The sequence below is a fragment of the Coregonus clupeaformis genome, unplaced genomic scaffold (assembly GCF_020615455.1).
Source record: "Coregonus clupeaformis isolate EN_2021a unplaced genomic scaffold, ASM2061545v1 scaf0135, whole genome shotgun sequence".
NCBI lineage: Eukaryota > Metazoa > Chordata > Actinopteri > Salmoniformes > Salmonidae > Coregonus > Coregonus clupeaformis.
In genome coordinates this window covers 420531-433925 of record NW_025533590.1, presented here as the reverse complement: position 1 = coordinate 433925, position 13395 = coordinate 420531, and the positions used below count along the sequence as shown (strand labels likewise).

Here is a 13395-nt window from a genome sequence, read left to right as displayed (position 1 = left end):
GCAGTAATTTTTTTTATAGCAATATTTTATGATTATTGATTATGTTATGAGACCTTCAACCATAATCTTGGCAACCAGAACCAAAAATCTCATGCAAACTACTTTATGTTTTGTAGTCTGTCCACAACAGATTACTTTCTCTCTGCTTCATTTTGACATCACCTCAAAAGCTTGGCAGTGTATAAAAATGAAATAGACAAAGTCAGGTATAACAGTTGACATTTATTGGTCTCTTTGGGGCCTGGAAAGAGACATGGTAGACATAATGTTACCGATAGGCTTTTCCTATATATACCTATGTACAACAGTACAATGACAGAGAGTCCAGTAGGTTGTCGTGGTGACCCCTCTAGTTTGTGTTGTCCTTGGTATGCTCCATGATGGCCATCAGAGCCAGCCAAGTCTCCTTGGCAGTAGGGAGGATCTGATTGGCAGGCAGGATGAAACCATAGCGACCAGTGTCTCTCAGCTCAAAGGTGTAGGAGTACTTGATGCCCTGGTTGTAGGTCCAGTCAATGGTACCACCGCTAGCCTGATCTGGAATTGACAAGAAAAAAGGGAATTGACAATAGTTTCTGTATTGTCACAGAGTATATAAGAGTATATAACCATAAACTAAAAATATTGTAATTACTTTGGTTATATAATGCAGGTGGAGTGTGCTCATGTTGATAGATCGTGGTAGACTAGATTGGATTGGAATGGCATGGGATGGGAGCCATTTAAAGCAACGAATAGGTTAAGCCAGTGTTTGACACTTACAGATGGTGTTGATTATGCTTCCGTATCTGTAGGAAGTTCCATACAGGGAAGCCAGATCAGTGATAGCCTTCCTGGCCAGGTTGTGCTGTGGGCATATAATAAAAGTAACCGAATGTTAAAGTCCCCTATTGGATTCACCCTTCCCCCTGGTGAGGCCACATGTGGTGGAGAATGCAGGCAGGGCGCTCCCTATAGGCACGGATACCACAAGTTGTTACCAGACATGTCAAAGACAACTAGTTGATGGATGCTGGACTCACCAGTTCGCTCTGGTCCTTGCAGGGGGTCGTGGTGTAACCGTAGGGGTAGAGGAGCATCTGGGAGTAGGATTGGATGGACACGAAGGCCTTCAGGTTGCCGTGAGACTTGACAAAGTCCACGATGGACTTGACCTCAGACTCAGAGTGAGCCTTGGGTCCGCGGTAAGTCTCAGAGCAGGGGCTGTTACTGGCACCAGGACCTACCAAAGACAACAGAGGAGATAGACAAAAGGATATAAAACATTAGTGGCAGACAAAAAAATAACAATGCAAAATACTATCTCACCAGGTGCAAGAAGATTCCATTTTATTTGACCAAAAAATTCAGATTTGGTTTCTTATTGAGTTTGTGACATCGGAATCTACTGTATTTGAATACAAAGTGATTTGCAACATCAAAGTGACAAGGAAAATATACCTCCAAAACCAGCATCCCAGTTTCTGTTGGGGTCAGTTCCCATGCAGGAGAGCCAGGGTTGGTCTTCCTGGTCTTACGCCACATATGGTTCTATGGAACATGAAAGGTCTTTGTCGTGACAAATGGTTTGTTTGGTTTGGTCTAGTGCATAGCTGTAAGCAGCAGTTGATGATGTCAGAGCGAAGTCATATGACATTCGATAGTTGATATTTGATCTAGATGTAGGATCTTAATTTGATCACCCTGTTGCAGGAGAACTTTCCTGCAATGCAGGAAATTTAAAATGTGTAGTGTATTTGAAAAGGCTTCTGAAGATTCTAATTTCTACTTTGAAATTTCAGACTTGATTTTTACAAAAATGTCCATTAATTATAATCCACATAATAATTCACATTTCCTGTTGCTGCAGGATTCTTTTCCTGCTGTAGCAAACTGGCTCAAATTAAGATCCTACATATGAAAAAGAGATTCAGATCACGCACACGTGAAACATGTTAACAATCAAAGAGGTGGAGCGATATAACATGACAACATTTAAAGACTGTCAGGGAGATAGCACTGATGCACCTTCTTGGCGAACCAGGTACCGCTAGCCTGAGTGACCCATTCCCTGGAGTGGATTCCAGTGTCAAACCAGATACCATGTTTGTTGGTTCCACCAGTGCTGAACTAGAAAAGAGAGAAGGAGGGGGGTGTAAAGAACATCTAATATAATCCTCAAATACTGTAAATTTGAAAGACATTTAACATATAACCAAGCAGTGACACGGGCAGCACTCAGCATCTGCTCCTTCTCCTCGTCCAGCATAACCTGTGGGCAAAAGGGAGGTCAAAGGTCACTACAAGGCTTATTCAACCATCCAACTGGGATAGAGGGTAGGAATGATACGTTAGGCCAACAAACCAACACAATGGGCCGGTCTCCCAGACAGATTAAGCCTAGTCCTGGACTAAAATGTATGCTTTTTAGTCCATGACAAGACTTAATCTGTGTACGGGAAATCGCCCATATAAGTATTTTGAGCAGCTATAGTGAAAGGGAAATGGCCTGGTCAAGGCTCTACAGTGGTGATTATCATGTCACACACCTGGAGATGTTCCATCTCAGACAGGTCCCTCAGAAGAGTGAGCTGGACCTCATCCCTCGCAGTGATACGAAGTACCTGGTCCCTACAATGACAGGAGAACCATTCAGCTTTCAACAACTTGGAGTTGAGAAAGGGAGGGAAAAAGTTACCCTACAAAGACGGTGGCTAAATGTCTGCTTACACCATCACTTACAGTTGGAGTCAACCTTAACCACAAGCTTTGCTTCCTCTTTACAGTTATCATTGAAATATTCTCAAACCTCCATGAGTAGTCATTTCTAATGATCAAGGGAACTTTCTTAAGATATGTGGAGGGTCAACATCTTTAGTTGTGTCACGACTTCGGCCGAGGCTGCCTCCCCTCCTTGTTCGGGCACGCTTCGGCGTTCGTCGTCACCGGCTTACTAACCACTGCTGCCCCAATCATCATCACAATTGTCTTGTCTTGTCAATCACACACACCTGGTTCCTATCCCCTAATTATTCTGTGTATAAGTGTTCCCTCTGCCCCCTTGTCCTTGTGGGTGATTGTTATTTGTGAGAGTAGTGTAGCTCGGTGAGCTACTCGTAACATTGTGTTGCCAGGGTAGAGTTTCCCCTGTGCCTATGTATTATTGGATATCCGTCACAGTGTATTTGCCAGGGATGAGAGTTTCCCCTGTGCCTGTTTCGTTGATCGCTATTTGAGCGCATTTATGTGTCTACGAAGGAATAAACTCTGTATTCGGTGATTACCCTCCTGCGCCTGACTCCTTTCCATCACACTCATCACAAGTTGGCTCCCCCTGTCTGATCTTCACTGTTTTCGTTTTGCTAAACTTTTTGGTTTACTTCCTGCCTTTAACTTTGGTGTGGGTTTTTCTTTTGTTTGCCTCTTAGTGGTCAAATTTTGTGGGCGCTCATGGTGGATGTCTTTTAGGACCCAATTGTTATTGCTAGTCAACTTTCAGTGGACACTGTCATGAGTGTCTTTCAGAACCCCTCCTAAAACCGACCTGTTTCGTTTTGGTTGTTGTCAGTGACTCTTTGTTAGTTCTCCCTTCTGTTTGAGCAACATTTTTGGTGGGGAACGTAACAAAATGGGCATGGTCTAGTGGAAGAACACCACTGGCTTGGTTTAGTGGATGATAAACACATTACATTGTTCCTGTATTAGACCTTGTGGCTGTTATTGGCTGTTATGGGCCTAAAGAAGTAGCCTTTCACGTATTTTCAGTGCCTAAATGAAAGTGAGTGGCCGTGGAGTGACTGCGTTAGACACTTACATATGGTGGTCATGACACAGCCGTATATATAGAAGGTTCCATACATGGTAGCCAGGTCAGTGATGGCCTTGCCAGCCAGGTCATGCTGTGGGTGAAATATAAAATAAGGTCAACAGATCTGTACAGCCTTTGACAATTTAAGGTCATGTTCAACAGACAAAACACTTCGTCTTTGTGTATACTAAACTTTAGCTGTTCAACAGTTATACCCTGTTTGATGCTATAAAATTGCACTATTGCCTCACATACAATTATTAGGTAAATGACTGAGACATGGCTAAGGGTCAAGGGAAGGTGGGAAGCCCATCTCTATCAGACTTGCAGGGGGTTGCAGTGTAGCCGTAGGGGAGTAGCTGTGGATGTCGATGAAGGCCTTCGGGTTGCCATGACACTTTTTTAGGTTTGGTTAGTTCATGCAATAGAAACAATGTGTTGAGCCCAGGTTTGGTTAGTTCATGCAATTTAAACAATGTGTTGAGCCCTGAAGCCCAAGGCAAAGAAATAAAATGAAAAAAGGAGTCTTTTAATTATCTAATTAGAACGACTTAGTATCTTGTTCGAATGACTTAGTAAAAATAAAAATAAACAGTGAAAAATGTCTATAAGACTGAAATATTCAGGCAACTGAATGATCAGATGTTCTATAAGAGACTCATTACAAACCCCACAAAACATATTTTGGCTGTAATTGAACAAACTATGACGAGGGCATGCACAATGGCGATATCACCAAAAGAGAACACAGATTATTGGTGTGTAAAAACAGCTCCACAGGTAATCTGCAGTTCCTAAAATACTGTTTAATTATCTAAATCCCCAAAAGGGCAGGACAAATCTTCTTTGCGCTATCAGACCAGGTTTGGCACAAGGCATTAAGAGCTCTGCTCGACTTCAAATGCCCTGACTGTTAAAAATGCCCGATGTATTGTGACACTTCTGACATTAGTTAAACTTCTTCCTGCTAATAAAAACGATTCCACACAATCTTATTGTCCAAATAATCTGTGCTGACCTCAGCCAATTTTTGCCCAGATGGCTTTTGATTCCTGGTAGCTTGAAGTGTTTGAAATAGCTTAATCGGTCTGCGTCAGCCTTGGCAGAATATTAAGGTTGTTTATTGTTATTATTATTATTACTATTATTTATACTGCTACTACCACTGCATGAGGCTAGAAAACTGCCACAGCAGGTTGATCCCTGCAATGCAGTGATTTATTTTATTTATTCTGCTGAATCCATCCATTACGCATGGTTCTCCCTCTCAAGCGCTCCTTCTCGAGGATGCTTTCAAATCATTTTTTTGTTGCTTTGCCTTATCGTCAAAAAAATTGATTGTTGTCATCTGTGCCATTGAAAATCGGATAGCTTCCTTATATTTCAGTAAACCATTAGTCAACACTTCAAATATCAAACGAAGTGTCAACAAGAAAATGTACTATCTCTTAATTTTATTTCAGTGATTAAATGTATTTTTTCCTGTTATTGTGAACTGTAGGCTATAACAAGTTAAACCTTTCAATTGAAGGCCTATCACAAACTTATTTCTGTAAGCGATTCTGGTAGGCTAATAGAAACATGTTTTCGCAGCATAAACCATCCTATTATCTCTGAAGTTCATTGATTTATTGGTGATGGAAAATCTCTTTTTTTTGTTATACGTTCAAACGAGATACTATGTCGTTCAAACGAGATACGAAGTCGTTCAAACGAGAAACGAAGTCGTTTGAACAAGATACTAAGTCGTTCAAACAAGATACTAAGTCGTTCAACCAAGAGTCTACCTTTCTTTTGTTTTGTTTTTGAGCCTTGGGCTTCAGGGCTTCCATACTTTCAAGAAGCAAATAGGAAACATAGCCTACTTCTAATACCAGCATCCCAGTTCCTGTTGGGGTCAATTCCAATGCAGGAAGAGCCAGGGTTGGGCTTCCTGGTCTTACGCCATATATGGTTCTGTGGAACATAAAAGGATAACATAATCAATGGTTTGGATTAATTATGAGTGAAAATTAATTAATCATCAGAGTTGCCATTACAGAGTATTAGTGGATGAATTATGAATAATAAATAAACTGTTTTGCTGTTAGGGACTCACAGTAGTATGGGTGTAGTAGTAACCATCAGGGTTGACCATGATCTCCAGAAAGATGTCCATCTTGTCCAAAATGGCCGTGAGGATGGGGTCAGTCATAATCTGGTGGTCATTGAAACAGAAAGATTTAAGCACGTTATCATACTGAAAGAGAATACCTGGCCTCATGGGGGCGCCATCCCACTTTTACATTTACATTTACATTTTAGTCATTTAGCAGACGCTCTTATCCAGAGCGACTTACAGGAGCAATTAGGGTTAAGTGCCTTGCTCAAGGGCACATTTACGTTATTTAGCAGACACTCTTATCCAGAGCGACCCACAAGTTGGTGCATTCACCCTATAGCCAGTGGGATAACCACTTTACAATTATTATTATTATTATTATTATTTATTTATTTATTTATTTTTTTTTGGGGGGGTAGAGGGATTACTTTATCCTATCCCAGGTGTTCCTTAAAGAGGTGGGGTTTCAAATGTCTCCGGAAGGTGGTGAGTGACTCCGCTGTCCTGGCGTCGTGAGGGAGCTTGTTCCACCATTGGGGTGCCAGAGCAGCGAACAGTTTTGACTGGGCTGAGCGGGAACTATGCTTCCGCAGAGGAAGGGAGCCAGCAGGCCAGAGGTGGATGAACGCAATGCCCTCGTTTGGGTGTAGGGACTGATCAGAGCCTGAAGGTACGGAGGTGCCGTTCCCCTCACTGCTCCATAGGCAAGCACCATGGTCTTGTAACGGATGCGAGCTTCAACTGGAAGCCAGTGGAGTGTGCAGAGGAGGGGGGTGACGTGAGAGAACTTGGGAAGGTTGAACACCAGACGGGCTGCGGCATTCTGGATGAGTTGTAGGGGTTTAATGGCACAGGCAGGGAGCCCAGCCAACAGCGAGTTGCAGTAATCCAGACGGGGAGATGACAAGTGCCTGGATTAGGACCTGTGCCGCTTCCTGTGTAAGGCAGGGTCGTACTCTCCGAATGTTGTAGAGCATGAACCTGCAGGATCGGGTCACCGCCTTGATGTTAGCGGAGAACGACAGGGTGTTGTCCAGGGTCACGCCAAGGCTCTTCGCACTCTGGGAGGAGGACACAACAGAGTTGTCAACCGTGATGGCGAGATCATGGAACGGGCAGTCCTTCCCCGGGAGGAAGAGCAGCTCCGTCTTGCCAGGGTTCAGCTTGAGGTGGTGATCCATCATCCACACTGATATGTCGGCCAGACATGCAGAGATGCGATTCGCCACCTGGTCATCAGAAGGGGGAAAGGAGAAGATTAGTTGTGTATCGTCAGCGTAGCTATGATAGGAGAGGCCATGTGAGAATATGACAGAGCCAAGTGACTTGGTGTATAGGGAGAAAAGGAGAGGGCCTAGAACTGAGCCCTGGGGGACACCAGTGGTGAGAGCACGTGGTGCGGAGACAGCTTCTCGCCACGCCACTTGGTAGGAGCGACCGGTCAGGTAGGACGCAATCCAGGAGTGAGCCGCGCCGGAGATGCCCAGCTCGGAGAGGGTGGAGAGGAGGATCTGATGGTTCACAGTATCAAAGGCAGCAGACAGGTCTAGAAGGACAAGAGCAGAGGAGAGAGAGTTAGCTTTAGCAGTGCGGAGAGCCTCCGTGACACAGAGAAGAGCAGTCTCAGTTGAATGACCAGTCCTGAAACCTGACTGGTTTGGATCAAGAAGGTCATTCTGAGAGAGATAGCAAGAGAGTTGGCTAAAGACGGCACGCTCAATAGTTTTGGAAAGAAAAGAAAGAAGGGATACTGGTCTGTAGTTGTTGACATCAGAGGGATCGAGTGTTGGTTTTTTGAGAAGGGGTGCAACTCTCGCTCTCTTGAAGACGGAAGGGACATGGCCAGCGGTCAAGGATGAGTTGATCAGCGAGGTGAGGTAGGGGAGAAGGTCACCGGAGATGGTCTGGAGAAGAGAGGAGGGGATGGGGTCAAGCGGGCAGGTTGTTGGGCGGCCTGCAGTCACTAGTCGCAAGATTTTATCTGGAGAGAGAGGGGAGAAAGAAGTCAAAGCATAGGGTAGGGCAGTGTGAGCAGGACCAGCAGTGTCATTAGACTTAACAAACGAGGATCGGATGTCGTCAACCTTCTTTTCAAAGTGGTTGACGAAGTCATCCACAGAGAGGGAGGAGGGGGGATTCAGCAGTAAGGAGAATGTGGCAAAGAGCTTCCTAGGGTTAGAGGCAGATGCTTGGAATTTAGAGTGGTAGAAAGTGGCCTTAGCAGCATAAACAGATGAAGAAAATGTAGAGAGGAGGGAGTGAAAAGATGCCAGGTCGGCAGGGAGTTTAGTTTTCTTCCATTTCCGCTCAGCTGCCCGGAGCTCTGTTCTGTGAGCTCGCAATGAGTCATCAAGCCACGGAGCTAGAGGGGAGGACCGAGCCGGCCGGGAGGATAGGGGACACAGGGAGTCAAAGGATGCAGAAAGGGAGGAGAGGAGGGTTGAGGAGGCAGAATCAGGAGATTGGAGGGAGAAGGATTGAGCAGAGGGAAGAGATGATAGGATGGAAGAGGAGAGAGTAGTGGGAGAGAGAGAGCGAAGGTTGCGGCGGCGCGTTACCATCTGTGTAGGGGCAGAGTGAGTAGTGTTGGAGGAGAGCGAGAGAGAAAAGGATACAAAGTAGTGGTTGGAGACATGGAGGGGAGTTGCAGTGAGATTAGTAGAAGAGCAACATCTAGTAAAGATGAAGTCAAGCGTATTGCCTGCCTTGTGAGTAGGGGGGGATGGTGAGAGGGTGAGGTCAAAAGAGGAGAGGAGTGGAAAGAAGGAGGCAGAGAGAAATGAGTCAAATGTAGACGTAGGGAGGTTGAAATCCCCCAAAACTGTGAAGGGTGAGCCATCCTCAGGAAAGGAACTTATCAAGGCGTCAAGCTCATTGATGAACTCTCCAAGGGAACCTGGAGGCGATAGATGACAAGGATATTAAGCTTAAATGGGCTAGTGACTGTGACAGCGTGGAATTCAAATGAGGAGATAGACAGATGGGTTAGGGGAAAAATTGAGAATGACCACTTGGGAGAGATGAGGATTCCTGTGCCACCACCCCTCTGACCAGATGCTCTCGGGGTATGCGAGAACACATGGTCAGACGAGGAGAGAGCAGTAGGAGTAGCAGTGTTTTCAGTGGTAATCCATGTTTCCGTCAGCGCCAGGAAGTCGAGGGACTGGAGGGTAGCATAGGCTGGGATGAAGTCAGCCTTGTTGGCGGCAGAACGGCAGTTCCAGAGGCTGCCTGAGACCTGGAACTCCAGGTGTGGGGTGCGTGCAGGGACCACCAGGTTAGAGAGGCAGCAGCCACGCGGTGTGAGGCGTTTGTGTAGCCTGTGCGGAGAGGAGAGAACAGGGATAGTTAGAGGCATAGTTGACAGGCTGCAGCAGATGGCTACAATAATGCAGAGGAGATCGGAATGAAATGAACTAAACATCTGGGAAAGGAGAGAGCAGGGCTCCCTCACCAAAAAAAAAATATAACTCTCCCAACTTCCACCTCAGAAACTATAATTGTTTCACTGAACCACCCGAATAAAACTCTCCCAACTTCCACTTTAGAAATTAGAATTGTTGTAAACTACAGCAGACTGTTATCAGTAGCTGTAATTAAGTACAGCAGCTACCAACCACCTAACGTTAATACCTCGGATAATGAGGTTAGAAAAACAGCTGAATGGTGGCAGCTAGCTGGCTCAATCACAGGTACTCTTAAGCATGAAATAACATTGGAAACAACTAACCACAGTTGCTAAAAGTTACCAGTAGCTACCCGCTAGCTAGCTAGCTAGCTTTGTTGGTCCAAGTAGTGGGTAAGCTAGCCTCGTGCTTCGCCGGGGTCCGCCGAATACAATACTTACCTACAATAATTACCTACAATAACCTACAATAACTACCTGAGTAAGCTACCTATAATACCAAACTACAATACCTACCTACAATCTAAATACATGGTTTAAGCTTTACTCAACACCATATAAGAAGCCAAGCTTACCTTTCATAACGCAGCAATGATTAAACGTTGGGTAGCTAGCACAAAGATATTGTATTTAGCTACTACAGTACAGCCAGCTGGTAGTGTTGGCTAGCTAGCAATGGCTGCTGTGTTGACTTTGTTTGAAAAACGGCGTCGCTGCGAACGAATGTAGCTGGCTAAAAGGATATTGTTTTTAGTTGCTACCGTTGCTAATAGCTACTCGCCGGCTAATCCAGGAGGTGAGTTAGCTAGCTAGCTTCGTGCTACACCCGGCACCGCCGAATACAAAAGTAACCTACAATAACTAAACAACAACTACCCACAACAGCCCACGATGCCTACCTATACTACTTAATAATATACAGCCCACGATGCCTACCTATAATACCTAACTACAATCTAAATACATAGTTTAAGCCTTACTCGACAAAGCCCAAGCTATGTATAAAGCCAAACTGGCAGACTGCAATCAGTAGCCGTAATTAAGTACAGCAGCTACCAACCACCTAACGTTAATGATAATGAGGTTAGAAAAACAGCTGAATGATGGCAGCTAGCTGGCTCAATCACAGGTACTCTTAAGCGTGAAATAACATTGGAAACAACTAACCACAGTTGCTAAAAGTTACCAGTAGCTACCCGCTAGCTAGCTAGCTAGCTTTGTTGGTCCAAGTAGTGGGTAAGCTAGCCTCGTGCTTCGCCGGGGTCCGCCGAATACAGTCCTTACCTACAATAATTACCTACAATAACCTACAATAACTACCTGAGTAAACTACCTATAATACCTAACTACAATACCTACCTACAATCTAAATACATGGTTTAAGCTTTACTCAACACCATATAGGAAGCCAAGCTTACCTCCTGCTAGAGAAAACACAATGCAGCAACCTGTGGGAGTAGGAACGTCCCTGTGGGTATTCAGAACCGGAATTGCCTGATTACTACAAAAAGACTTAACTCCCTTAATAATAATGATAATTATAATAATAATATGTTTTGCATAGCAAATAGACTGTAATGACCCTATTGCCTTCATAACACTATATTTGCTATTCTTAGCAGCAAATTGGAGTTTGCATTGTGACTAATGAGCATGTGGGGAAATCCAACCTGACTGGAAGGAAAGAGACTAGAAGTTGATTACCTTCTTGGCGAACCATGATGCCAGGACGGTTGGTGCCACCAGTGCTAAACTATGAGAGCGAGAATGGGTGTATTAACATTAGGACAGGTACCAAGAAAATCCATGATAACACCAAAAAAGTATTGAAAACTGACACGACTTACATTGAGCACATTCAGAGGGCGGCCCTCAAAGTTCTGGCCAGACACGATCTTGCTGACCAGGTTGGGGTTCTCAGCCACCAGCATGTCCTGGAAACTGTAGATCTAGTCCGATAAAGCTAGTAAGATAATATCACATTAGAACCAAAGAGCTCTGAGGACTGTAGTATTAAAACAGGCTTGATAACATTATTGGGGCGGCAGGTGGCTTAGTGGGTAAGAGCGTTGTGCCAGTAACCGAAAGGTCGCTGGTTCTAATCCCCGAGCCGACTAGGTGAAAAATCTGTCGATGTGCCCTTGAGCAAGGCACTTAACCCTAATTGCTCCTGTAAGTCGCTCTGGATAAGAGCGTCTGCTAAATGACTAAAAAAAAAAAAAAAAAAATATTATGACTGTGGTATTATGCAAAATGATCATGTTATTATCCAGTCTTATGACAGTGTTATTATGAAGTCTTATGATAGTGTTATTATGCACTCTTATGGAAGTGTTTTAATGCAGTCTTATGACAGTGTTATTTACATTTTACATTTTAGTAATTTAGCAGACGCTCTTATCCAGAGCGACTTACAGTTAGTGAGTGCATACATCATTTATTTTTATTTTTATACTGGCCCCCCATGAGAATCGAACCAACAGTGTGTTATCAAATCAAATGTTATTTGTCACATGCTTCGTAGCCCACAGGTGTAGACTAACAGTGAAATGCTTACGGGTCCTTTCCATTATGCAGAGTTACAGATAAGATTTTAAAAAAGAAATAGTGACAATAGGAATAAATACACAGTGAATAACAAATAAAAATAACAATTAAAAATAACATGGCTATATACAGGGCGTACCAGTACCGAGTCGATGTTCAGGGGAACGAGGTAATTGAGGTAGCTATGTACAGCACATATAGGTAGGGGTAAAGTGACCAGGCAACAGGCTAGATAATAGTTGCTGCAGCGTGTGTGTATGAGTGTGTGTGTGTGTGTGTGTGTGTGTGTGTGTGTGTGTGTGTGTGTGTGGCATCAGCACTATCGGTCAAAAGTTTTAGAACACCCACTCATTCAAGGGTTTTTCTTTATTTTTTACTATTTTCTACATTGAAGAATAATAGTGAAGACATTAAAACTATGAAATAACACATATGGAATCATGTAGTAACCAAAAAAGTGTTAAACAAATCAAAATATATTTTATATTTGAGATTCATCAAATAGCCACCCTTTGCCTTGATGACAGCTTTGCACACTCTTGGCACACTCTCAACCAGCTTCATGAGGTAGGCACCTGGAATGCATTTCCATTAACAGGTGTGCCTTCTTAAAATATATTTTTTGAATTTATTTCCTTTCATAATGCATTTCAGCCAATCAGTTATGTTGTGACAAGGTGGGGGGGGTATACAGAAGATAGCCCTATTTGGTAAATGACCAAGTCCATATTATGGCAAGAACAGCTCAAATAAGCAAAGAGAAACGACAGTCCAACATTACTTTAAGACTAGTAGGTCAGTCAATGCAGAACATTTCAAGAACTTTGAAAGTTTATTCAAGTGCAGCAAAAATCATCAAACGCTATGATGAAACTGGCTCGCATGAGGACCGTCACAGGAATGGAAGACCCAGAGTTACCTCTGCTGCAGAGTATAAGTTCATTAGAGTTACCAGCCTCATAAATTGCAGCCCAAATAAATGCTTCACAGAGTTCAAGTAAGACACATCTCAAGATCAACTGTTCAGAGGAGACTGTGTGAATCAGGTCGAATTGGTCGAATTGCTGCAAAGAAACCATTACTAAAGGACACCAATACTTACATTTTACATTTTAGTCATTTAGCAGACGCTCTTATCCAGAGCGACTTACAGGAGCAATTAGGGTTAAGTGCCTTGCTTAAGGGCACATCGACAGATTTTTCACTTAGTCGGCTCGGGGATTAGAACCAGCAACCTTTCGGTTACTGGCACAACGCTCTTACCCACTAAGCTACCTGCCACCCCATAATAAGAAGAGACTTGCTTGGACCAAAGAAACATTTTTGGGGTCCAACCGCCGTGTCTTTGTGAGATGCGGTGTAGGTGAACGGATGATCTCTGATGTGTAGTTCTCACCGTAAAGCATGGAGGAGGAGGTGATATGGTGTGGGGGTGCTTTGCTGGTGACACTGTCTGTGATTTATTTAGAATTCAAGGCACACTTAACCAGCATGGCTACCACAGCATTCTGCAGCGATATGCCATCCCATCTGGTTTGGGCTTAGTGGGACTAT

The 13395-nt window shown here is 43.9% G+C and overlaps 1 protein-coding gene across 1 annotated transcript; it reads right to left on the bottom strand.

Moving 5' to 3' along the window:
• Nucleotides 1-202: 202 nt before the first annotated feature.
• On the bottom strand, nt 203-11240 carry LOC121531532 (carboxypeptidase A1). Its single transcript, XM_041836782.1, has 6 exons — nt 11142-11240; nt 5886-5984; nt 5653-5743; nt 1023-1222; nt 763-847; nt 203-537 (listed from the first exon to the last, which is right to left on the bottom strand). Exons 1-6 carry the CDS (start codon nt 11223-11225, stop codon nt 350-352), a joined length of 747 nt encoding a protein of 248 aa, XP_041692716.1. The 5' UTR covers nt 11226-11240; the 3' UTR covers nt 203-349.
• Nucleotides 11241-13395: the final 2155 nt, after the last annotated feature.